Genomic DNA, 27,918 nt, shown 5'->3' with positions numbered 1-27,918 from the left:
TACCTATCTTGACATTGACAAGCAGAGTGGACATTCTGATTGTTTATTAATCTGTGATGTAACTTTAAAAGGAAATTTATGACGCACCATTAATATTTGACAGTAAATAAATGCTTTGTGACTATGAAGAAGAACAACAGTTACAAAGAGAACCACAGTTCAACACTTAAGCATTTGCCGACACATTTTCTACAATTGAATCAATAACAAAGGGTTTTGTACGATACTTTGATAGAAGCTGTGAACATTGGATCTGGTGAAATTTACTTTCGGTAGGAACAGAAAAAGCTTTACTCACTAATTTTATTGTTATTGACAATGATCAGGTCGCAGTAACCCTAGTGTGGGCAGATATTTGAAATATCTGCGAAAGGCGGACGAAGTGCACATTTCGCCTTGAAATTAACATTAAACATACAAATCAATGAAACATCGGATTCTAAAAATGGCACAATGGCGAAGATTTTACAGGTATGCAAATTAATCATTTGGGACGAATTTACATTCGGCCCACAAGAGCTCATTACAGGCATTGGACAGAATTTTGAAAGATATTCGTGACAATTAAATATATTTTTGGTGGAGCCATGATTCTATTGTCAGATTGAATTTTATAATTATTCCACAATTAACTGCTGCGGACGAGCTAAACGTATGCCTAACATCATCCCATTTGTTTCGGCACGTAAAGACGCTAAAATTGACAACTAACATGCGAGTGTTATTAATAAACGAGCAGCATATTATTGAACTTTGACGCAATATTTAATTCTAAGGCGGTTCAAAGTTCACCGGGTCAGCTAGTTTTCAATAAACAAGTCATAGAACACGTTCACGTGGGTTACTATTTCGAGCATAATGTTATGATTTAAAAAAAATTCGAAATAGAGGAGAACAATAATTCTCAATAAGATTTTCAATTTTGCTGTCCGATTCCCCAGTTTTAATATCAAAGTTTTGACTAATCACATTTTTTCCATTCAAATTTTGATCGTTGTCGGCTGTCTTTTGTTTTTTTACTTGGTATACCATTAAACGTACCATTCTTATCATCCGATATGTCGTCCCCATCTTGGGCGAAAATATCTGAAACAAAGTCGGGGTCCTCGCTTTCAGAAACGGTCGTCCTCACTTAAATAACTATCCATTAAAATTTCGTATAATTCTTGTTTTGTATAATAACGTTTGCTATAAGTCATTCTGAACTCCAATTATCCAAACTAATGGGAGTGTGAATGTCTGTGTTTCCGTTTAAAATATGGCGATCGCGTGCTGAGTGCTGTGCTGACACACGTGTCACTGTTTATGAAAAATCGTGTCACCTGTCACTGTTTATGAAAAAGTAGAATCAGCTGTGACTATGACAGATGTCAACGAAAATGTCAAATGATGTAAATATCATAATATCAAATACTATGTTTTTGTTGTACCTCAATGACGAGTTCCTTCTTTAAAAATGAGTAAAAACTTACAGACAGCTAATAAGCTGACAGAGTTTGGGCCTCTACAATCGGAAGATCCAAAACCAAATACCGTTGGACAATTTATAGCCAATTTTCTTTGGAAAAAAAGTGTTTCATCAGATGATGCTAATGCTGAAAAAAATGATGTTAGTGATTCCCTTCCTACTTGGGCCGTTGATAGTGTATCTGATAACGCATATTCAGAATCTTCGAATGTATATGAAGTTGACATAAATGAGGGAAGAAGTTTACCAAATGTTTTGAAGAGAATAAGTAATCTGTTAGCCTTAAAAACCAGTGTAAGTCTCTTCTTTATTCTCTAGTTATACTTTCTTAAAGTATTATCTTTTATAATTCTCTTTGTGTAATATTTAATGTTCTTCATTATCATTTTTTGTTAGTGTCCTTTTAGTCTTCCTCTCCTATTCATTCCTGGTTGATGATAGGAAGAAGTCATTTTACTCAGTAATTTCCTCCCGTTTTGAATGTACCTTAGCACATCATATTCTACATTCATCCACTGAGTATTCTAAATGTGGCATATATTCACATATTCACTGCTCTCTCATTTTTAAATTGTCTTCATTTAATTCTATGGCTTGTACAGGCTTTTAAATGTTTTTTTCAATATGTCTTTATATATCTTAAATACTTTTCAGAGCCTCCAGGATTATGCAGATACAGATTTAAAACTATACTGGATGCCTGATTCTGTTAGTAAGGAGTGTTATGAATGTTCTGAAAAATTTACAACATTTAGGAGAAGGCATCACTGTAGAGTTTGTGGACAAATATTTTGTTCTCATTGTTGTAATCAACAAATCCCTGGGAAAATATTTGGATGTACAGGTATACCATTTTTCAAAGTAAAAACATTTCATATCAAACAAAGCTAAAAATATAACATCACTATGGAGTTGCTTGATCTTTCATAGGCACCAATATGGTATTATACCTAATAAGTAAAATGTAGTTGTGATGACATTCAGAATTTTAGAATTATATTGAATAAATATATAATATATTATATACAAAAACATTTCATATTATTAATAATTAAAATTTTATGCAACAATTGTTTAAGTTTATTTATTCAAAAAATAATCATGTTAATTAACTAGATTACACAATCGTACGCCATTGATAGGGAATACTTCACGTTCAATAATATGATGGTGGGGTGGCAAACATGGAACAGTCACAGTACAGTGTTGCCAATACTTTATAACCTTATACTATAACAAGTCTGTTTTGATCAATTTGATTCGCAATAAATATATAACTTTAATTAACTGTATTTATAAATACAGAAATTAATATTGCTTAATAGTATTGTTCTGAAGCTATTTTCTTGTGGCATGTTAAAGTAATTACTATTTAAATGGGAATAAGCCACAATTAAAGGTTAAAGTATGTTTATTGATGTTTCAATTTCCACTTCAGAAATCGTTCTCAAAAATGAATGATTCCCTTTGAAAAGGCGTATCAATAGGCGATACTTATATCTCCCGAGTTGTCGTTAACAAAAATTGTTACCTAATTTTATATAAAAAAAAAATGTGTTATTTTTATGAAAAAGAAAATATCAATTTAAAAAGTATTTTTATCTTTTAGGTGAATTAAGAGTTTGCACTTACTGCTGTAAAGTTGTCCTTTCCTATTTACAATCATCAGACTTCAGTACTGTTCTTACAAATGATTTAAAAATACTTCAGGAAAGTTTGAAATCCAAATTTGGTACATTATCGCCAAATACATTTGATGACAGCTCTTTACAAACATCTGTTGTCAGTGTTGATGATAATTGTGCAAAACGAAAAATATCTGTTGGTTATCAAGAGGAAAAATTCTTTTCTGAAAAGTATGTATAAATACAGTTATTTTTTATGCCCGTCACTTTAATTTTATATCAGACCGTCACTTTTGTTCTGAGCTTAGATCTCCATTTTGATACTAAAATAGCGGATACTAGTTCTGAACTCTTTTTCCGGTTAATTCTAAATGATTTTTTAAAATTTGTTTGGTGATATTTTATTCCAATAGATCAGTGGCGGCCCGTGAGGTAGTCTTATAGAGGCACTATGGCAAGACACTATCATATTTTTATGCAGAAACATAATTTTTATCTTTAAAACGTCTTAATGCCTGTTAATTTTTTGTGTGTATTTCTTTTTATCTTCATAAATTATATAAAATCTGGCAACTGTGTGGGTAATACAAACTCTGTCACCCATAGCGGAGGTTATTCGACGGGATACTCTTGTGTCATTATCATACTGGCGCGTATTAAGGCTGTTTTAGCAGTTCAAACACACTGCGATTTGAAATGGGCGTATCACTTACTTTTCTACACTGCTTACGCCAGACCATCTTTACTCAGTGCCGCCGGCCGACGGGTAGTTTAATGACAACAAATACATTATTCTCCATTCAAATTAGTTTTAACACAAACTAACTGACCGTACGTTCATGAGATTTGACGTCACGAAGGCGATAACGATGAAACTAAGCGCCAATGATGAGTAACACGTTTCACTATTAGATTTTAGTATTTTTTAGCAATTTTCTTCAAAGTTGGAACACGCTTTTCTCGACTATTATTGGACACAGAAAGGTGAAACAAAAATCAACGATTACAGAAAAAAAAACTCTTTCAAGTGATGGGCGTAAAAAGTTTGGTTATAATAGAACGTTAAACAGTATAATCCAGTTTTTCAACTGAAGTTTCAAAAAAATAAAAAAAAGTAAAACCATCATTTTAAAGGCAACATAATTTCGAATAACGTGTCCAAATTTCGAGACATTTTGTCAGTAAATAACAGAGAAAACACTGTCCCTAGGTTTTGGTGCACCGATAAAACAGCCTTAAAAGAGATTTTACGAGCATTCTATCTATGTGACACAGATAGAGCTATATTGGACTTATAACAATACGTTAAATGAGAATCTTTGTGCCGGACTCAAGAAGGAAGATCTAGTAGTAGCTCGTAAGATAGTATCTATTTATTTTGATTTTCTTTACGCGCTCGCTTGTCGCTTTTATTATGTCTATTATCTATTACTATATTTTCATATTCATTTTCATTTTCATTAATAATTAAACTTTTAGTGCGTCGTGGTCATGGGTGAATATAGTATATAAATAATATTTAGATTATTTTGTAGGTTTAATTTAATAATTGACAATGAATCAAATTAGTATCTTAAAAATTTTGTTGTGGTTTTTCGTTAGAAAAAAAAACTACAAATTAAAGAACTTGGTCGGTCTGTACCCTACTTATTGAAGAACAAAGTGGAAGTGGACAAAAACTTCGTTGTCGTAAGTTTAATAAAACTATTTATGATAAAAATAGCTGGTATTGTGGTTGCGAACAAATTAATAAACTGTTTTGTTTTGCATGCGTTTTGTCTGGAAGTTACTAGACGTGGTCAAACAAAGGCTCCGATAATCTTGTTCATATATAGGATAAAATGAAATCTCATGAACAATTTAAAGTGCACATGAATGTTTTTAGCTTTTCAATGATTGGTAAGTTAAATTATAAAAATCCAGTTAAATTCAGCTTATCGTGTTACTCTAATTAAACACAATAAACAAGTGGATAAGAATCGATATATTTTGAGGAGTTTCTAGAGCTTTTAGAGGTCACGACGAAAAGGAAAATTCAGAAAATGGAGGTATATTTAAGGAGCTGGTCAATTTTATCGCTACATTAGACAACGACTTTAAGGTTCATATTCAAATTCCAAATTTTTTAAAGGTACCGCAAAAACAACTCAAAATGAAGACGTTGCTGGTGAATTTCAGATATTAAATATATATACAAAAGGAACATTTTTATTCTCGAGAGAGGAAGAAAGAGAAAATATATCTTCTGTCTCTCTCTTACTCATATCTTACATATGTAATGATTTCACAGATTTACTCCCATACAAATTTCCAACGTGGAGCGCGCGTATAGAAGTATAACTTCAAAAATTTATGGCTTTTTGATTATACCGACATTGAAACATCCAGTGGTTAAGGTCGTCATAATTGCCATTACATTTACATAAATCAGTTTCGGAAAACCAGATTAGATTAAAACTATTATTTCATTATTGATACAGACAGTCTGAAGATAGGGAACATTTAGAGCATTCCATCAAACATTTCATACATTCTCATAAATGACATAATTCTCTTCTCGGTTTAAAGCAGATTAAAATTTCAGCACGAATACAACATATCTCACAACCGAGGAAAAATGTAGGGCTCTTCAAAATTCGGCGTCTTTAAGAAACTTATATGAAGAAATGTGTAAACCTACAACAGGTCTACAGTTTGAAACTCATAGATATCGTCTTAAGACTTACAACGATTCCTTTTTGGGTTCCGAATTAGTAGATTGGTTGATTTTTCAACAAAAGGCGAAAAGTAGGTAAGTAGAACATGTTATTTTTATTATATTTAAAATTATGTTAAAATGAGACAGAAAATATTTGTAAGTTAAGGAGAGTTTACTGTTTATTTTGACGTCAGAATTCTTGAAATGCTCTATCGACGGAAATTTCTGTACTATCATCAATGCCATAACCGTCTTCCAACTGTAAATTTTTACATTCATCGCTAGAACAATCACAATAATTGATTACTTCTTCACTCTCCTCAGATCTATCACTTCGTCCATTTTTTTCTGTCTTCTTGTTGAGCTGTTTACCTTATTTAAATTTACCTTAATTCGTTTATTATTCTGAGTCATTTTTTGGTTGCTGCTTGTAGTTTTAACTGATCCAAGTCAGATGTGTTAGTCAAAATTGCACACTTTTTAGTTTTCCTTGTCTTCACACCTTTTCTCTTTTTTGCTTTTGGAAATCCTTTAAACTCGCGAGGGAAGATGAATGAACTTGAATTCACAGATGATACTATTGACTTGCGAATTTAGGGTGAACTGTCTGAACCTTTTAAAACAAATAACGGGCCACGCCAGGGAGACCCTCTCTCCCATATACTGTTCAATCTGGCTCTGGAAAAAGTAATACATATGTCACAAATCATAACCACTTGTTCAAATATATAATAAATTAGTGCAAATCCTGGCCTATGCTGATGATATCAATATTGTTAGGAGAACGGAAAACGCTGTACAAGAGGCGTATGTAGCATTAAAAGAATCAGCTACAAAAATGGGTTTAATAATAAACAACAACAAAACGAAGTATATGAAAATAAGCACGCACCCACAAATCCTACGACCACTTGTTATAGAAAACGACGTCATCGAAGCAGTGAACGAATTTGTATACCTGGGAGCGCTCCTTAACAGTGAAGATAATACTACCGCAGAGAAAAACCGCAGAATTTGCACGGCCAACAGATGCTATTTTGGACTGAATCTTCTCCTTAAATCCACAATTATATGGAGAAATACAAAAATAAAACTCTACAAAACAATAATACGCCCAGTCCTAACATATGGTTCAGGGACCTGGACTCTAACAAAAAATAATGAAAACATGTTAGGATGTTTCGAAAAAAAGTACTAAGGCAAATCTATGGAGCAATGAATGACAATGGAGTGTGGAGAAGACGATACATCTTCGAACTTTATAGAATATACCAGGAACTTGATATCGTAAAAAAAAATAAGATAGGACGTCTGAGGTGGATAGGGCATGTAATGCGGATGGAACAAAATGACCCAACTAGCAAAATGCTCCTTGATAGACCCATTGGTCAGAGAAGAAGAGGAAGAACCAGAACAAGGTTCCTTTATAACATCGATGAAGACATGTGTAATATGGAAATACGTGCTTGGCGGAGAAAGGCGATGGATCGGTACGACTGGAGAGAAATTCTTAAGGAGGCTAGGGCCCACCAGATGATGATGATGATACTGTTGGCTTAGAGTTTTAAGACATTATCGGTTTTTCAGGTGTCCTTGGTGGGAATACTACTTGATTTTCAGGTGTCTTCGATGAGGATAATATAACTTTATTTAAAACCACAATAGACATTTCTGTCGACTCTGGTTGTGGATTTGCACACTTTTTAGTTTTCCTTGTCTTCACACCTTTTCTCTTTTTTGCTTTTGGAAATCCTTTAAACTCGCGAGGGAAGATGAATGAACTTGAATTCACAGATGATACTATTGACTTGTGGATTTGACTTTTCAGTTTAATTTGGTATATTGCGACATATGCAGTTGATCTGAGTAACTAGAGCAACTGCATATGTCGCTCTGATGATACCTAATGAGGTTGAAATACGTATAAGCGGCTGGCGGATGCCCTGCATCGAAATTAAATCTAATACCGTCTTTCTGTTTTAGTTTTTTACTCGGTTTTGAGTACTAGAAACTGAATTCACTAAGAATTTTTTTTGTGTGGAATATCGGTTTATCGCATATATGTGGAATGCAAATTATTGATTCACTTGTCGATTAATTCATCAATCTGTCAGCTTTGCAAGTTTTAGAAAGCACAGTGGTAAAAATTTGAATTTAGTTTCACCAAGTAGGAAATCTTGGGATTTCTATTATTAGGTGTTAATGCTTTCATATGTATTATAAACTACACATTGTGCTATCTGGTATATTGAAATAGGTTTACCAGGATGGCTCAGCAACCATGAGTCTATAGCGGTTGCAGTTTGTTATCACAATGAGAAGGTAGAGTCAGTATGATTACACCATTACCTTTGCCAGTTGAACAACGTGATATGTAACGTGATTGTCGTAGATCAGTATGGAAGGGTTTTCAATTGAACTGTTGCTAAACTGATGAAGTGTTTCATAACGTCGTCAAACAGCTGGCTATTCATCCATCCACTTGGACTTGCCAAACCCAGTGTGCCAGGTGGAGCTCCTTGTGTCATATGCTCCTTATACTATTTCCTTGAAAAAAACATGATAGGGGGCAGAAAAGTACCATTCGCACATACGATACATGTACAACTATTTCGCTTTTTACACCTTTCTTCGCCACGACTTTCTTAGGTTTCAGCACTGTTGTTAGTTCAGCACGGTCTCATTAAGGTTATATATCCTGATATTAGACGTTGACGTATATTTACTGAGGTTCCCACGTCTATTTAAAAATGAACGGGGCCATTGGAGTCCAGATATTTTTTCCTTGGGCTGGAATGGTGGAACTGGAATATTGTTTTTAATCGCCATACCATATTCTACCTTTCGTGATTGAATGGTTGTTAATCCGTATTAAGTTTTGATGTAATCACACAAAGAAATTTCCTGTTTCTCTGAAAAAGCATGTCGTACAGCATAATTGGGTTCCATTCGATCATTATTAGTACGTTTCGAAATTTCGGAAATCGGATTAGTACGTTTTTTTTGCGACATGTATTTGTAATGTCTGTTCTCTTATTGTTCAACGGCAGCAATTCTCAATGATTTTCCATCCATAAAATCTTGTACCGCACTTGCCATATTATCGGAGCTGAATGTCGCTCGACTCCTTGGTTTTTCTTTGCGCAACATGTCTGTAACAAACATAATAAACTTTTATTCTTCCTATACAACATATTATTATAGCATATACACTTGGTACAAACTTTAGTAGTACACAATGGGTCAGTCTCATTGTGTACTATCATCCAGTTTCTCATTGTGTACCAAGTAGTATTGTTCTAAACAAATGCAAATAATCATATTTGTTTTAGTTTTAAGACACGACTATTGGAGGTTAGACTAACTTAACTGTGGCATTTCACGCATGCACTTGCAAATTGGTACAAATCAACAATTAGTTTCGATAATAAGTTAATAAAACTATATAAAAAGTAACTTCTTACCTTAATTAAATAGTTTATCACTGTAACTTTCACGAGGTCATGAATGAAATGACTGACGCACTAAAATTAGTTGCAGAATTGAATTTTGGCGGTAAATTTGAAAAATTATTAGATTGTTTTATTGTATAGTACTCTCGTCTAAGTTTTTCAAATCTGTTATAATCTATGACTCAGTAAAGGACTCTAATCATCCATATTTCTAATTAGTTCTCCATAAGTCCTATTCATTACGCCAGAAGGAACCATAACTGGAAGTCACTGCTTATTTCCATTCCAAAATAAAGAAAAATAAAAGTGTAAGACCAATAGTACATGAAGACAAACAAAGCAGTCCACTATTTTAAAGGAAAGATCACTAATTTTTTTCTTCTCTAAAGAAGTGGAAGAAGAAGTTTTTAATACCCTATCTACATTAAAACCGGTAGAACATAGGTAGAAACTGGTATAACACGGCTCCGCCGCGAACGGCGTCATTTTCCATCGAAATTATGTCAGCGCTGAAACGTATGATTAAATAAGACCAATAGAAAAGAAGTTCTAGAAAAAGTTTGCGTCATCCCTCAAGGATCGTTTGATCAAGACAAGTTTAATGTTTACATTATTTGAAACGAAAATAAGTTACACAGGGAGCGCATAAAAATTACTGCGTAGTAAATTAAATAAATTATAAAACATTATAGATTCTTTGAATCGTTACAATTTGACATGGCATTTTCATCCAAATAAAGGGAAAAATAAAATTGCATATTTATTATTGTATGCCCATTTCTGAACATAGGATTCTCTTAATTTTGCCATAAAATAAGACGTGCAGCATCAAAAGAGTTGCCGCAAATAAATGGAATTTAGCAGGTATTTAGAGTTGGGGAAAATGACAAAGATCGTTTAAAAACAAAGCCGCGAAATCGGATACGGCAATATACATACACATACACAACACCATAGGAGAAATTTTATGGGGAAAATAGTACATTAGTCTCCTCTTGCTTTCTACACCGCTGTAAAAACTCTGGTTTTATAGTTATTAATATTGCGTCGCAAGTTGTCCATTTCACAACCATTCGGATCCATTTGATCTCTGCTTATGTTTGGTTATGGTAATCCAATTGCCGATTTCCTTTGCTGGAAGCATTTCCGTATCCGCACCTGGATAGGAGTAATATTTACAGAAAGATACAAATAAAAAATAAATGGAAAAGAACAAAAATTCAATGTTGCTTCAAGATCTAATTGCACAAAGTTTTTATTGCAAATATGGATTAGTTCGTGTCACAATATTTTATTATATCGTAGGTCACACCTCTTTTTTTTGTAAATTATTTTTTTTATTGTTTCAGAGTTCAAGCATCAGCTATTTGCCAAGCTCTTTTAGAAGGCGGGTATATCGAGAGTTTATCAGAACCAATGGTATTTATTGATGGCTATGCTTTTTACCATAAAAAATTATTTTCTTATCCAGAGCTTCCACCGTCGGGTTTAAATTTTGATGTACCTTATCACGATGAGCCGCAATGGGTTCAGCAAATTCCTCATGAATCAAGTACAACAGGTTTGTTAAGTTATTTGTAAAGAACTCCGTATATAAAATGTTAATCTTAATTTATATAATTGTTTTTCTGGAACTGCTCAAGAATAACTGATTTGCTTGTATAAATACAGTCGTTGTTCAATATACAACAGTTTATTAATGTCCTCCTATTATAAATTATTTGCAAAATTATCGCCACATTTTTTTAAAACTTCACTTCTTTCAAACGTGAGCATAAACTGGTTCTAAGTAACTTCCACTAACTTCATACTGATAGGAGGGCCAACCTGATATACTTTTATGTGATTTGTAGAATTTACTCAATTTTCCTTCATATTTTTTCCATGTTTTTTGCCAGCCTCAACAGTGTTTTGTATATAATAATTTTAGTTTTTCTTTGGTTTTTCTTGAGTGGAATTGTTTTTGGAGTCCATATTATACCCGATTTATTCTTCTTAATTATTGTAAATGATTTTACTTTTTATTGCAGATTCTGAAAACGAACAGTTATCGCCAGTTGAAATGAGGCCAGGGAATATGACTTCATCGTCATCATATACATTAGATCTTAATTTAGAGGCAAATACAGTGTATTTGTCTCGTCCACCTGATGAGTACAAGAGTCAGAATACAAGCGAAACACAAGAGCCACAAGAAAAAACAGAAACAGTGGTTGTTAGACCTTCGGATCAAATTGAAGCTGCTCCAGAATCAGGTAAATATTATTAATATTTAATATATTTTTTACGTAAATATACAGACGCCCGAGTATACTTCTTGTTTCTTCATATATATATATATATATATATATATATATATATATATATATATATATATATATATATATATATATATATATATATATATATTACTGTTACTGGTCCGAGGACATGTTATCTAATCGGACCTTGGGTAGCAACTACTACCCAAAAATTTTTTACTAAATTTTTTGATATGTGGTATACAGCCGACTACAGGAAATTAAGTTTTCCTTTTGAATTTTATAATTATATTATGTAAAGAATTTGTAGAAAATAGTTCATTAGATTATAATCCAAATCAGAATAAACATTTGTATTTATAAAATAATTTTCTCTTTTTAGGATGGTTTAATGCATCCAATTTGCGGGAGGAAAACGGAGAAAAGTTAGCATATACAATCTTAAGTGATGCTTTTGAGCAACACAGCAATAGTTTACTCAAGCAATTGTTGATTTCCAAAGGGCTTTCATATTCCTGGTCGGAAGTTATTATGCCAATACTTAATGACATAATCAGTATTATTAGACCTGGTAAATATTTTTTATTATATTTATGTTAAATTTAGAATTAATAAATTACTGAATAACTATGTTTATTTTACGAAAATAATATTTAAAAGCCTATCAAAATTAACTAAACGATAGGGCTACACTTCTTGTTGTTAATAGATTATTTTTTTCTTATGGCGTGGATGAAGAACTTATTTTCTTTTCATATCAAATTATTTATTAGATGGGTAGTTTGAAGAAAGTCATTAATTGGTGCATACGGAGATTAGGTTCTTCAAATTCTAGACGTGGTCAGTGTTTTTCCAAGATACATCTCATAAATATCATTTCTGAATGTTGCTTTTTAGTCTTCCTCATCTCGCCAGCCGTTACTGGGGTAACTTTGCTCCACTTTTAGGAGTTATTAAAGGAATTGAGAGGGAAAAGTGTATAAAATTGCTACTAGTATTATGTGTTTTTTTTAATAAGTGATGAAGAAAGTATATAATGTAATTACTGTATGGTATTTTTTATTCTAAAAATAATTAATTACATATTTTTTTTTAATAAAAAGTGGAGCAAAGTTAGTGGGTTGCTTATATTAACCTTGCTCCAAAGATATTATTTGTGCAAAAAAAAACTAAAAAAGAAGGCAGCGATATTTATTTGAAAATAATAAAGAATAATAAGTATTAATTATAACGTTAACTTAATTCAGGAATCGTAAGAGTTCCCCTTTTAGAAACTTGTTTTTGAGTATAAGAAAACACTACAAAACGTCCCACTTCTCGAACAACACTTTTAAAAATTATTATGTTTGTTTTCTTTGTCTTCTAAAAAATTTACAATTTCATTTTCAATTTCTTTCCCCCTGGCAAGCTTTTCGAAGTCTACATCGTCCGATGAATTGTCATCAAATACCATCTCGTTAGCTCTAAAGCAAACAATATGTGATTCCTCATCGGAAGATTCGTCAGGAGTTAATGGTTTCTCAATGGTATTCATGCAAGAGGTTGTAGGTTCTTCCATATTTGACTGCAACATTTTTTTCAGCTGGAACATTAATTTTTTTTCTGCTGTGGTTAATAGTTTTTGGAAAATCGGATCTTTTTGCTTCGAGGGCTTTTACACAACAGCTCACAACAGCTAGGTCGCATTTTCGTGGTATTCAGCTCAGCACTTCCTCAACATTCAGGGGAAATATTTCGCATTTTCGAAACCATGCCTCTAAATTAGATTTGATTTGTGGACCAAGCAGGTCCATCACCTTTAACAACAATGGAGGAAAGTATATGTATAATAGTGTTGCGGATGTCATCTTCAGTACTTTTCCAATCTGACAAAATTTTTCGCCAGGCTATTTTTAGGGGCCGAAATAAAGCCACGTCTAGATGTTGCGTCAAATGTGTACTGTTTGGAGTCAGACAAATTAAATGAATGTCGTTTTCACGACAGAATTGAAGTGCATGTACTGTAGTATGTGAAGATAGGTTGTCGCATAGTAATATCTTTTTACCATTCAGATTCCTGAACCTAGGTACCAACTGGAATTCAAGCCAATCTGCAAAAATATTTGCATCGAACCATCCTGAGCATTCCAGTCCATTCTCAGCCCAAGTAGTCCACATTTTAGCAGCCCAGTAAACAACATAGTGCGGTAAAAGTTCACCTTCGCCGTTTCCACAGAGGTCTTTCAAGCGGTTCTAATTAGTTCTGGATACTTGCAACCTCTCTTGACAATGACTTTTTTTTTGCCGGGATCATCAGTGAAATTAGTTTCATCACAATTCCATATATTTGTTGGAGGAACGCCGTCTAACTACACTGCCAGATTTTCTAAAAAGCTTCTCAATATGTTTTCATCTACTCCTGCTCGTACACGTTTAATATTTTCTGCAAAACGTGGGGAAATTTCAAGATGTCTGACCATAAATTTTTTGATCCAATCCTCTCCAGGGAAGTTATCCTTGAAAATTTTGACATCTCTTCCACAACGGTTTAAATAATTTTTGATAACGTTTCTCAGTTCCCTTGCGTTAATAGGGAACCCATACTCTCCCGTATAAATCAGGCAATTGAAAAATTGGTTTTCTTCGCCGGGCGTAAATACGTTTTGCCTCCCTGATGTTTTGGAATGTTTCCCTTTTAGTTTATTTAAAATGGTTTTTCTTGGAATCTTATATTTTTCTTCTGCCTTTCTGTGTAGATCTTTTTATTTCATTTAAACACTCTTGTTCTGTTTCTTGTGTATAGTTTTTCGGAGAGGAATCACCTGATAATTTGTAAAATTAGGTTAGAAAAAGAAAATTTTTTCATTTATGTCACAATTTAGTGAAAAAATTGATAAACAGTAAACACTTAACGCATACACAAATACTTACTTGCGAGATAATAGCACAACATTCTACACACACCAAATTTTATACGTAGGAGACACCGAAGTGTTTACACCACTACCTTCTCGACTTGCTGTAGGCATGTAAATGGAAGAACACGTCGATGCTGCATGTGAGGAGACTTTGTCAATAGGCAACCAGTAAAACGGCGATGCGCGTTTTGTAAAGACTTTTTAATTCATAGGTAAATTAAAATGAACTTTTTTTAGTAATGGAGCAAAGTTACCCTGGCAGGGGCAAAGTTACCCCGGTTTGCGGTATCTTCTTCTTCATGCACCATGTCCTTTCAGAACGTTGGTTACCAACATAGCGATCTTAATTATTTTACTCACTGCCACCTTAGATAGCATGTTTGTATCAACACCATACCAATCTAGTAAGTTCTTCAATTATGAAATCTTTCTTCATCCTGGACTGCGTTTGCGTACAATTTTCTCTTGCATAGTATTTTGTAGCAACCTATATTTGGGACCTCTCATTACATGTCCGAAGTACTTTCTCTTCTTGATGATTTTTATATTCCCAGTAGTCTTGCTGAAACGTTCTAGTATTGTGGAGTTTCGCATCTTCTCCACCCAAGAAACTTTTAAAATTCTTTTATAGCACCACATTTCGAAAGCCTCAAGGCGATTTAGATCACTTTTATTCAGAGTCCAAGACTCTACACCATAAAGTAAGACCGAAAACACGTAGCAGCGAAGTAGGGGTATCCGCAATGCCAATTTAGGGTCTCTAATTTCTCAAAGAAGCAAAAGATATAAAAGTCAAAAGATACAAAAAAAAAGATCTCGTTAACAGGAGCCTCGAAACACATGTAGAATGTCTCTTACATCTTAATGCACAACGGAAAATAAAATAGCATTGGGAGGGTGTGCCTTTTTATAAATTGCTTGGGCAAAATACCGTTTCCGAATTTGACTGAAAATATTAAAGCTCTTGCAACTATTGCAACGGAAATTTTGGCGGCATTTAGGTAAAATCTTTCGAGAAATAATATAGAATAAGCAGACAGTGGCGGCATTTTTAGCGGCTCTTCGGTAAAAGGGATTACTCTGGGTAGATGAACCTTTCTGGGTTGTATAACGTAGATTTTACTAGCACGGTCAAAAATGATTTCTGGAGATTTTTTACAAAAATGAAAAAACTTATATACTGCATGTTTTTATAAAGTTTAATAAAATAAACGAAAATTTTCGACACGTTTCAAATTGAATGCAATCACAACTTTGCAATTTTATAGAAGCAACAAAAAAGTAATATTTTTTAGATAAAAATCATGACGCCATCGATTTAGACATCCGCCACTACATCCAATTTAAAATTCTTGCTGGCGGTTTGAGAAGTGATACGTCTCTAGTTGGAGGGGTAGTATGCAGCAAAAACGTTGCACACAAAGATATGTTGATCGACATAGAAAACCCTAAAATTCTCTTGCTTCAATGTTCCATTGTTTATCAACGAACTGAAGGCAGATTGATGTCTCTAGAACCAGTATTAATGCAGGTAAGTGTTCTTTGCTTATAACTAGATTAACTGTAAGGACCAAGGATTTATTTGTATGCTAAATCTGGATGTTTACGTCGTTAAGCTCATACAGTGCGGAAGCTGCTTATGGAATAAAAATTTTTGTGTAATTTTTTTAGAAAATCATAAACAACGCTAGGACCTGTCGACTTTTAAATCCAAATGTGTGCTTTTTAAACATACATATATACAGGGTGATTAACTCATGTCTAACATAGTCCATAATCTTTATTATATATATATATATATATATATATATATATATATATATATATATATATATATACATATACATATTGTTCCGAAAGATTTCCGCGGTTAGTACAATTAAAATTAACATAAGGAAACAAAGGAGACAATCGCACGGATTCTTAACACAAAGCAAACATAATATGATCCAGAAAAATCAGTCCAGAACATATGTGAAACCTTTATCAAGATCAGAGAAGAACATCTAATAAACAATAAAGAGAAGAGGAAAAGTTGGATGAATAACAATATATGTACTGTAAATCATGGAAGAAAGAAGAAAATCAACGAATAACAAAACGTAAAAAACGGACACTGACATTATTGAAGTGTCCGGACTTCATTAATGTCAGTGTCCGTCTTTACGTTTTGAATCTTGACAAAGGCAAGGGTTTCCTGCCGAAACGTTGATTTTTATGGAAAATAAAATCTAGTTCCACATCTAATATAATTTATTGAACCTAAACTCAAGAAAAACTAATTTTATATTAAATATAGTACGGTTCAAGAAATTCAAAACCATGATTGATATATATATATATATATATATATATATATATATATATATATACATATATTTACATATTATGATGACATGTTTGCCGATGTGAGTTCATCTAAGTTAATGTGGAAAGAAAATCCAATCGCAATCCTTTATGTTTACTAAATCTTGAATGATGTGTGTTTCCGCGACCGGTTTCGGAGGTTATAATTTGTACTCCATTATCAGGACTAGGAAATTAAAAAATAATTACAATATAAGGGACATATCAAAATATTGTTGTTTAATTAATTGAGGCACCATAAAATCCTTCGACAACCAGTTATTTATTTTTATTTTAACATGTTTTTGTACAAAATGCATCATAAAAGTACTATTGCTATGTTGGCAAAAATCCCAATTATGACTATATGACTATATTATGACCATGGTAGATGTGACCTGGAGGAAGACCAAGTTCTTCTACTGTACTCTGCAGTAGAGCCAGTTCTCTACAAATGGTTGAACTGCAGATTCATCGTTTGAGAAATTTTCAGCTGATGCGATTAACAAACGGATACCAAATCGATTTTTAAATTTATCAAACGATCCAATAGTGGAACAAAGATCAACCTTTTTAAAAAATTTGATGTCTTTTGTTTTTGAAAATTTGTCTCGATTTTTTAAAACATTTTGACATGAACTCCATTGAAATGGAGTTTTTTTACCAGTTTGCATATGTTTTTAGCACTAACTTTCTCCCTGATTAATCTAAGTTCTATCGTCTGATTATCTAAGAGCATTTTTGGGTAGCGAGAAAAGAATGCAGGTATACGGATATGAAGGGGAATTTTGTTGGAATAGAATATTTCAGGGAACACTTTGTGCCTTTCTTATCATTTGTTGGTGAAAATTTCCTTCTCATGCAAGATACTTACCGTACATACTTGACCGTACATTGCCAGAATAACTCGTGATTGTACTGGGGTCGCCACTTGACTGTTAGGATCTGAACCCCATAGAGCACGTGTGGAGCACTCTAAATAGAAGGATTATTTGGAATTACGACCATTTTTACACATTGATACACTTGGAAGAAGCGCTTCTATATGAATGGCTGCAAATAGCAGATAGATAGATTGCTGCTTTGCTATAAAGCCTGCTTCAAAGAATGATAGCTGCCATCCAAGCTCAATGAGGAAATTCCCGATTTTAAATCGAAAAATACTTGATAATTTTATCTAAATAAAAATGTATTTTAAAATTTCTGGTTGTCTCCCAAAAATACATTTGTAGAACCGTATCTTTTACATATTTAAAATGGTATAACGTTCCTTTCTGTTATATAATTTACATTTTTGTTAATATTTTCTGAAACTAATATTATTTTATAGGAATACGAGTACTTACGCAACGTCACGGCACGAATAATAGCTCTCAAACCAGACATTATATTAGTCCACAAAAACATATCAAGGCTTGCTCAAGACATGTTACATGAACAGTCTGTCACTTTAGTGCATAACGTAAAACTAAGTGTTCTGGAACGATTGTCGAGATGTACACAAGCGGATATCGTTTCAGCTATGGATGCTCACATCGGCCGTCCAAAATTGGGAACATGCCAAAGATTTTATTTGAAAAGTTTCAAACTGGACAGAGGTATTACCTATATATTAGTATTTTTTGTTAAGAATATATATTTATATATATATATATATATATATATATATATATATATATGTATATATATATATATACATTATATTATTACCATTTTATCTGACCAGTGACGTCCCAAAACATATTCAGTATATATTACTGTGGGCGCCAAAAAATTCAAATAATGTTCCAGAAAAGTTACTATAAGGGGTATTTATATATATATAGATAGGCTTAGTAATATTGTCTACAACATTCCATGTCTCTCTTGCAACAATTCCTACATCGGTCAAACATCTCAATTATTAAAATCACGTATTACACTACACAAAAGTGATTCTCGACTTCACCCTGACCGTTGTGCATTAGCCAAACATGTCCATTCCACTGGTCATCTCATGGACTATACCAACACCACAATTCTCCACCGTGAGAACAATAAATCTAAAAGAGAGTTCATTGAAATGTCTTATATTTTTCTTAACGATTTCTCCATTAATGTTAAGAGTGACATCAAGAATCTAAGCGATATATACCACCTGTTACTTAAATCAGATACCAAGAACAATACTATATCACAGATTACTAACGTGACTGATATATCCATTAACAACTAACATACCTTTATAATTAATTTTCATTAACAAAAAATATATAACATTCCCTTGCTTTTCTTAGATACGTCTCAATAAGATTCAATAATACATGAACAATATAATATAATTAAATAAAGAAAATCAAAATAATATTTCCCTTTACTGGGATTTAAATTCATTCGTTTTTTACCAATGAACCTTAACGACATAAAGATTCATACCAATTATAATGAAGTTGTCAGCGCTTGCGTTCTGGCTTAAACAGAACCTCACTTTTAACTATTTAAAATCAAAAATTTAGTTATTGCCGACATTTCAAAGAATTACCTCCTTTTAAATGTAGTTGCATTGGGTTTTTCGATTAACCTTGGGTAAGCCTTTACGTGTCAAGTTCGAAGCTACCATACATTTCAATTCTTATAAAAAACTTTTTTTGCACATAGTAACAAAAAACACCACTATGTTACTAGCAAAGTTTTTTAATATTCTAACTCTACAATTCTAAGTTACGGTAAGATCAATAATGTTTTAATAGATAATATATGGTAGCTAATTATAATTTATTCTCTTTCAGCCCTGAAGAAGCCAAATTAATTCTCTTTGGCGAAAACGTTCGGCGAAACAATTGATACACATTAGAGTATTTCTTGCAGATTTCCCCAATATTTAAGAGTTTACTATATATATATATATATATATATATATATATATATATATATATATATATATATATATATATATATATATTTATATATACATATATACATATACTTGGAATATTGTTTAATTTACTGTGTTTTTGTCTTTTGAAGAAGACTTGTTACTAAGAATTCTTGCTTTAATTTTCTGTGGCAAAAAGATTTTTTGTCTAATGCCATCTCTCTCACACACACACACACAATTCTCGCTTTAAGAAGAGCAAAAATATTGAATTTTGTGTATAGAATGGAGACGGTTTCGTATACATAGCGTCTACCTTCGCTATCTTCTTCATATCTCGGCATATTTCTTCATCCACGTTTCTCGCACCCATTTACAGTTTAGAAATATCAGCTGGTATTTAGTCTCTTTTGCTTTCTTTTCTCTATAAAAAATGTTTTCAAGTTCATGAGTGTTCTCCTCGCTTGTTCAGTTCTTGAAAGGATTTCATTTTTGGGTAAACTGGCTGTTGATATTTGTTCCCAAATATTTTATAGAGTTACCTGTTCTGTTATTTGTCCCGTGGCATACACTGTACGTTGGTTGGTATCTTTGAAAATACTAGAATTTTATTTTTGGAAACGTTTAGATGTAAACCGAACATTTCACTATGACGAACTGCCGCATTTATTATATTTTGTAGTTCTTGTGCTTTGCTTGCTATTAGAATGGTATCATCAGCGTACCTAATGTTATCTATGCTGGTTCCGTTAATCTTTATTCTATCTTGGATCTCGTCTAATGCTTATTTGAATATAGATTCTGAATACAGTTTAAATAATAACGGTGATAAGACTCAACCTTGTCACACTTCTCGTCGGATTCGTTTATCTTAGGATGTTGTGTGCTCTATTTCAATTGTTGCCATTTGGTGCCAATATAGTTCTGTGCGAGATAATTCGCAAGTCTTGTTCGTCAATTCCAGTTTTTGTCAGAATTTCGATCATCTTTTGATGGTTAACGCAGTCAAATGCTTTTCGATAATCAATAAAGCATGCATATACATCTACATTCATGTCTCTGCATGTTACGAATACTGATTTTAACTTCTCTGTACTTTTTTAACGATTTTATTGAGTCGTTTGTATTCTATTGGGTCTGTTTTATGTTTTCGTCTTACGTCCATGAGATCCATGATCTCTTGCGTTATCCATTCTTGTTGTCTGTCGTTTTTCGTGAATCCGATGTCTTCTTCTGTCTTCTTTTTAGAACAGTTCCATGTTACTTCAACGTCTGTTTGTATCAAGTTCTCTAGCGTTTCTATTTCTTCATCAACCTTAATACTTATTTCATTTTTCCTTTTGGGGTTTTTAAGTTGTGAGATGTCTATGTTCCCGTCACATTTTCTCTTTTAACTTTCAGAAATCTTTTTAGTCTAAAATTTATTCTAACTGAAACCGGAAACTACGAAAGTCAGCTCCAGGGTATGTTTTAGTAGATTTTTTGTACTTCTTTAAGTTGTGAAGTCAGTTTTATTCCTAACAATTTTATCTTCTCTGTATGCAGGTGATTTCCGAGTGTATAGCCTTCTAGGATGTTGTTTGAAGAAGGTGTTGGCTATTAAGAGGTTGGTCTCTACGCAGAATTGTACAATTCTATCTCTCCTATTTTGTAATAACTGCAATATACATATTATTTATATTTGTTCTTCTCATTGCTTCTCATAGTTTTATCACCGGTACACTGTCATTTGCTTTTTATAAATCCAAACATTTTAGGTGAAGGCTTCTTCCTGTATTTATTTTCTTTTAATTATTTCTTTTAAATGTTCCACACTCGATCTAAATACTCTGAACCCATGTTGTTCTTCTGATTCTTGTTGTTTATAGTCTTCTTCATGTATTTCTTTTATAATTTTTGGTAATTATGGTAAAGCTTTATTTCTTCGGTCTTTATCTTACTGATTGTACTGACTTTTGAAACTCTAAAATACCAACTAGTTTCAAATAGAAAAAGTATATAACTTTCTTGTGTGTTACTTGATGTGATGTTAGGTCATATTTTGATGAATTTTTTATTATTTTAAGGTAGAACGAAAACGCTCATGTTCTTCGAGGGATTACCATCGACTCATTTAGGCAGTACAGTTTTGCTTAGAGGTGCATCTGAGCCCGAATTGGTGAAACTGAAAGAAGTATCCGTTTTAATGTTATTTGTTATGTACAGCTGGAGATTAGAGAAATCCTTTTTAATGGACGAATTCGCGATGCCTCCAAATGCAAACGAATTTCTAGAAGATAGTAAAGAGAACTCTCCAGACATACCAGAAAAAAGACATACATTTTGCTTGACGGAAAACGATGTCGATCAAGATGTGTTTAAAAGGAACGAAAGGCCTATTATCAAAAGTTTTATCAAGGACGAACAACTGACAGAGAATAGAAAAACTTTAGTTGACGATTTTACTGATCCCCTACATTCCAACGCCGAATTTGATGCTCAGCCGTCTGGTCAAACCCTGGCAGTTGCAAAACTTCCGTTTTCCAATTATTTTAGAAAACAACTGGATGATACTATTTTATGTATAAGTCCGTATATTGTGTTTCCAGTACCATACTTGGAAACTGAAATTGGTAAAAAGTGTAAATTAAGGCAGTATTTTCCGGAAGATTTATACTTTAGTGTTCACTTTGAAAATAGTACAAAATGTAAGCGGAAAAGTATGGATGATCATGGATTGGATCATGGCGATTCTAATTTGAAGGTATGTATTTTTCAATTTAAAGTTAGTCCTAAATTTTTTGACTTTTGTGATTGGTTATCCATCCAGTGCCGTGAGATATAACCAGTAGGTTATACCTCACGGCACTTTAATTCTATAAGATCGGTTGTGTGATTTTCTTGGATAATAATTATTGAACATCGATATTTGTTATGAACTAATTAACAACTTTTTCTGGACTACGTCTATTACGTCTGAAAGTCACATTCTTTTTCTTTTCTCGTGCCTTATTCATTACGGTCGTTGGCTATTAACATGGAAATTCGCATCTTGTTGGCGGCTTGTCTAAATAGTACTTCGCTGTTCTTTTTATAGTCTCTCCAGGGTATTCGGAAATTCTTTTATGGGTAATTCTCCACTAAATGGAAAATATCTGTTCCAAGCTAATTTTATGTAATGAATGTTAATATTTTTAAGTTTTTTGTATCAATAACGATATATTATTATATTAAGTAATTTAATAATGGAATATTTAAATAAATAAACCTCAAACACCTCAGAACACAGTTCCCTTGTACATCACATTTTGTGTATATACAGTTCAGTTGTCAGACTGATTAGTCGGTATTAATCACAACTCTTTGATGCATCAAACTACTCAAAGCTATTAAAACAAATATTTAACTGTTATATATCTATTTTGTTTAAGGCAAAACCTCTTCATCCATTTTTATTGTCAAAATTAACAAAACCCGTGGAAGATAAAAATATTCAGAATCTGTTAGCACATTTTAGAGCTTGTGGTGGTAAATACGAAAAGAAGGAACACATTTGCGTTAAAGCTCAGCAAGAAACTCAAAAGAATATCAAGCCTAATAATAATGCCGAAAACAGTGCAAAAGATGTTCTTGATCTTATTCATCATCAAAGATTAGCAGTACTATTTTGCAGTTATAGTACGGAATCCGACAATGCTCCTGCATTTTGCGTTAATCCATGGTAGGTTATCGTTTGTACTTTGTTACGAACATCATTTATTTATAAGTAGTACTAACTGACCCAGCGAACTTCGTACTGCTTCAGAATTAAATATTCAGTAATTAAAAATTTACACACCACAAAAAAAAATTCTCAAAAATATTCTGTACGAAAAAAGTTTAATCAATTTAATTCGTTCTGATAAATAATATTTTTGGTCTTTTTTTGATGTGCGTAAAGATAAAACGATGACTGTTTTCCGATGCGCGACACATGGAAACTCCAAGTTTATTCGGCAAACTTACAATGGTTGGCCTTGCATGGGAAATTGTAGATGCTTAAAATCAAATGGTAAGTCAGTTGAAATCATCAGTTTACGCCAGATCAAAACATCTTGTCCTTTGTATTTTTCTTTGATTGTCATTGCGTCAATGACATTACTCATTAGCTTTTTCACAGTTAATCTCGTTCTATTACACAGTCGAGGTTGATTAATGTTACGTAAATTAATGACAACTGATCCTACTTTTAATTGCTTATGGATAAATAATATTGGTCACAGTATCAATTATGAATGTATATCGTCACATAGGAACAAATTTTTTTCGTGGATTCACTACAGGCCATAAAGCCCCTGTTTTATGTTGTCCACGTTTCGTTTTACTGAATTTACTTTAAGAATTATAGAGAAGACTATAATTTAGCAAAGAAAAATACAGTAGATAATCAGGATGAAATGGATGGACCTCTTTTCGAAAATTGGTTTAAAACTAAACTTATTCCAAATATTCCTGGGAAAACTTTTGTAGTAGTGGACAACACATTATTAAAATAAAGCAAAGTAATTAAATGGTTTACTATTTTATATTTTTAGGATTGTTTATATGGATTTTTATGGACGCAACGATATTCCATTAGGTTGTTTCCTGGAAAGATACTGCTTCCGATCTACTTATAACTGCCCTTCAAAATCTTGTGATACCCCTATGATAAATCATATAAGAAGATTCGTTCATAATACAGGCTGTGTAACAATATGTCTTAACTATTTTGAAAATGAATTTTCAGAAGACCACATAGTTATGTGGACGTGGTGTACCAAATGTCAAAAAGTATCGCCTGTGGTTCCGATGTCGGCTGACACTTGGTCGTACTCATTTGCCAAGTTCTTGGAGTTGAAATTTTATGGGGATATTTATAGTAGAAGAGGCCAGGCAGCTTGTGACCACAGCCTACATCAAGACCATTATCATTATTTTGGATATAAGAATTATGTAGCTACGTTCAAGTAAGTAATTATACAAATTCCTGACACAACTTTCTTAATCTAAAGTGATAGACTAAAGCTCTATTCCGTATGCTTTTCCTTACTTTTGATTACTGCATTCAAATACATTGACTAGCAACTTTTCAATTTTATTCTGGGAATACTTTCCCATTATTTAATTACTGACTGACCCGATTTTTATCGGAGTGTACAAACTCGTGCTTTATCTTTAAGACGCTTCCATAAATACTCAGGTCGTCTATGTGGCCACATCATAGTATAAGATCAACAACATCCAGGCAATTATTAATTAGTTCAGCCACTTTAGCGGCATATCTTGTGCGTGAATATAAGTTAGGCTCCACAAAAAGTGAAAAAACATTGGTTGATGCTTATAGTAATCTTTAATCACAGATCTCACACGTACCGGGTGATCCAATAAGCCGATTTCTAGGCTATATATCAGAAACTATTCACGTTATAACTTTAGGAGAAAAAATTCCTTAGTAAAAGTGGCCAAGAGAAATCGCTGGAAATAACTTTCAAGTTTCTGGGTTAACCGCTAGAGGGCGTAACCTGTGAAGAAAACTTTGAAAACCAGTTTTTTGGGAAATATGCCCAATTATACGAAGTGTTAAATAAGTAAACTAGAAAGAGGCCTAAATTCTGCACAAAGTTGTTCAAGTACTTTTTTTTATTTTTTCAAATAAAGGGTGGGGGAGAGTGAGAAAGTATTTGTGGATAAATATCTATAATTTTGGTTTGGATCAACCGATTTTAACGAAATTAGTGTCATTAGAAAGAGTGTGGATGAAATTATTTACATCTGCTATAAAATAATTGCATTTAGTTTTAATTGTCATAGGTAGAGGGTACTTTCGAATAGAAAAAATTAAAATTTGTTTTTCTTCAAAATGCTTAATGGAAACATCTATTTATTGTAAATTATAATGAAACTGGATTAAATTCGTAGCAAAATAGCGTAAACAGCATGTTAATAGCTTTTGTCGAACTCGAGATATGAATAAAAACGCATAAACATAAGTAAATATAGTATTGACTCACCCTGTATTATAAATTAAATTAAAAAATAAGTCAGTAGGTACTTTCAAATTTTTTTATAGCAGAAGAATCTTAATGTTGATTCCTATTTTGACCATTGTTATTTCATATGATTAAAAATAGTTTTTTCGAAACTAAGTAGGCTACGACAATGAATTTGACGGAGAGTTCATATTGTTTATTTATTGACAGCAGTCAAAACATTGTTAAAAAATGTTATATTATAATTCGACTTGAAAATTGCACTTTTTTCAATAGATATTAATATTGGTAATATTAGTAATTAATTATCAGTACTAATAATGCGTGATGAGTATATCAAATGCAGAATTGTATAATATGATTGGAGTTTATTTCGAATGTCACCAAAATGCCGCTATTGTCTCACGTATATATTCTGTAAGATATCCTGACAGTAGACATTATGGCAAAGAAGTATTTGAAAGAAAGGCAAGATTAAGAGAAACTGATAGTTTTCATCGTCCTTGTTTTAAACGACGTAGTAGAGGTATGACCGAAGATAATTCAATCAATGTTCTTGCTTTAATTCAACAGAATCCACATATAAGTAGTCGGCAAATCTTTATAGAATTAAACATACCCAAAACTACTGTTCTAAGGATTTTAAAACATCACAGGTTAGTTTTTCATATTATAAAGTGAACGTTTAGGTCAGAAACTTGGAATTCCCTTTAAACTTTAGATTCAACTGTTATTTTAATATTCCGATAAAAACGGTAACACGGCGCTTTTATCCTTTTATCCGTTTCTTAAAAATACTTACGCACGATTTATCTTGTGAAACAATTGTGGATTTTTCAAGATTTTTTGAGTTTTAGTAAATATAGAGGTTTGTTTTTCACCAATATTTGTTGTTCTGTTTTTTAGACTGCAACCTTATCATGTAGTTCTCCACCAAGCTTTACATGAGAGAGATTTTGATGCAAGGCTGGATTACTGCAATTGGATGTTAGGTCTGCTAGAAGAACAACCGCATAATATCATGTCAAAGATTTTGTGGACGGGCTACGTTTAATAGTGCGGATGGTGTTAATCTGCATAATATGCATTATTGGGCTGAAGAAAATCCGCACTGAATACATGAGGTGGAGGTTCAAGGTAGATGGAGTATTAATGTTTGGTGTGGTATAGTTGATGGAAAGATCGTAGGTCCATATTTCTTTGATAGAACTTTATATGACGAAATATATTTGGATTTTCTGGAAAATCAGTTGCCTGTTTTATTGGAAGATATTCCCTTACAACAAAGAAGAGATATGATATTACAACATGGCGGGTGTCCTGCGCACTTTTCCAGACTAGTTCGAGATTATTTGTATGCAAGTTATCCAAATAAATGGATTGGAAGGTGAAGTATATTTTCATGGCCAGCTAGATCTCCAGACTTAACATGTCTGGACTTTTATCTGTGGGGAAGATAGAAGGACTTAGTGTACCAAACTAGACCAACTATGCGAGACGACATGTAACATCGCATTATAAACGCAATAAATGGTATATCAACAGCTGAGATTGAAGCAGCTGTTATGTCTACGCGCGAAAGATTACATCTTTGTGTGGACAACGATGGAAAACAATTTGAACATTTAATTGAACATTAAGTTTTAATGATCGAGATATTTGTATGATCTTTCACATATTTAATTTTAAGTTATAGTAAAGGGTGAGTCAATACTATACTTACTTATGTTTATGCGTTTTTATTTATATCTCGAGTTCGACAAAAGCTATTAACATGCTTTTTGTGTCATTTTGTTACGAATTTAATCCAGTTCCATTATAATTTACAATAAATAGGTGTTTCCATTACACATTTTGAAGAAAAACAAATTTTAATTTTTTCTATTTGAAAGTACCCTCTACCCATGACAATTAAAAATAAATGCAATTGTTTTATAGTAGATGTAAATTAAATCATCCACACTCTTTCTATTGACACTAATTTCGTTAAAATCGGTTGATCCAAACTAAAGTTATAGGTATTTATCCACAAATACTTTCCCACTCTCCCCCACCCTTTATTTGAAAAAATAAAAAAAAGTACTTGAACAACTTTGTGCAGAATTTAGGCCTCTTTCTAGTTTACTTATTTAACACTTCATATAATTGGGCATATTTCCCAAAAAACTGGTTTTCAAAGTTTTCTTCACAGGTTACGCCCCCTAGCGGTTAACCCAGTAACTTGAAAGATATTTCAGCGATTTCTCTTAGCCACTTTTACTAAGGAATTTTTTCTCCTAAAGTTATAACATGAATAGTTTCTGATATATAGCCTAGAGATCGGCTTA

General features: G+C 32.6%; 1 protein-coding gene across 1 annotated transcript in view; it reads left to right on the top strand.

The window, feature by feature from the left end:
- Nucleotides 1–1,362: 1,362 nt before the first annotated feature.
- The window catches only part of fab1 (1-phosphatidylinositol 3-phosphate 5-kinase fab1), a 48,529-nt gene continuing 21,973 nt past the window's right edge, over nucleotides 1,363–27,918 (top strand). The window contains exons 1-12 of the mRNA XM_072530229.1: nucleotides 1,363–1,762; nucleotides 2,123–2,312; nucleotides 3,078–3,324; nucleotides 5,678–5,884; nucleotides 10,593–10,804; nucleotides 11,274–11,498; nucleotides 11,887–12,075; nucleotides 15,697–15,932; nucleotides 18,078–18,345; nucleotides 21,668–22,344; nucleotides 23,012–23,301; nucleotides 24,155–24,568. Coding sequence (XP_072386330.1) covers nucleotides 1,457–1,762; nucleotides 2,123–2,312; nucleotides 3,078–3,324; nucleotides 5,678–5,884; nucleotides 10,593–10,804; nucleotides 11,274–11,498; nucleotides 11,887–12,075; nucleotides 15,697–15,932; nucleotides 18,078–18,345; nucleotides 21,668–22,344; nucleotides 23,012–23,301; nucleotides 24,155–24,568 — 3,461 coding nt within the window. The 5' untranslated portion in view covers nucleotides 1,363–1,456. The remainder of the gene's footprint in view (nucleotides 1,763–2,122; nucleotides 2,313–3,077; nucleotides 3,325–5,677; nucleotides 5,885–10,592; nucleotides 10,805–11,273; nucleotides 11,499–11,886; nucleotides 12,076–15,696; nucleotides 15,933–18,077; nucleotides 18,346–21,667; nucleotides 22,345–23,011; nucleotides 23,302–24,154; nucleotides 24,569–27,918) is intronic.

Source organism: Diabrotica undecimpunctata, chromosome 4 (genome assembly GCF_040954645.1).
Source record: "Diabrotica undecimpunctata isolate CICGRU chromosome 4, icDiaUnde3, whole genome shotgun sequence".
NCBI classification, from domain to species: domain Eukaryota; kingdom Metazoa; phylum Arthropoda; class Insecta; order Coleoptera; family Chrysomelidae; genus Diabrotica; species Diabrotica undecimpunctata.
The sequence above is the reverse complement of the archived record's forward strand: the minus strand, read 5'-3'. Positions and strand labels throughout refer to the sequence as shown.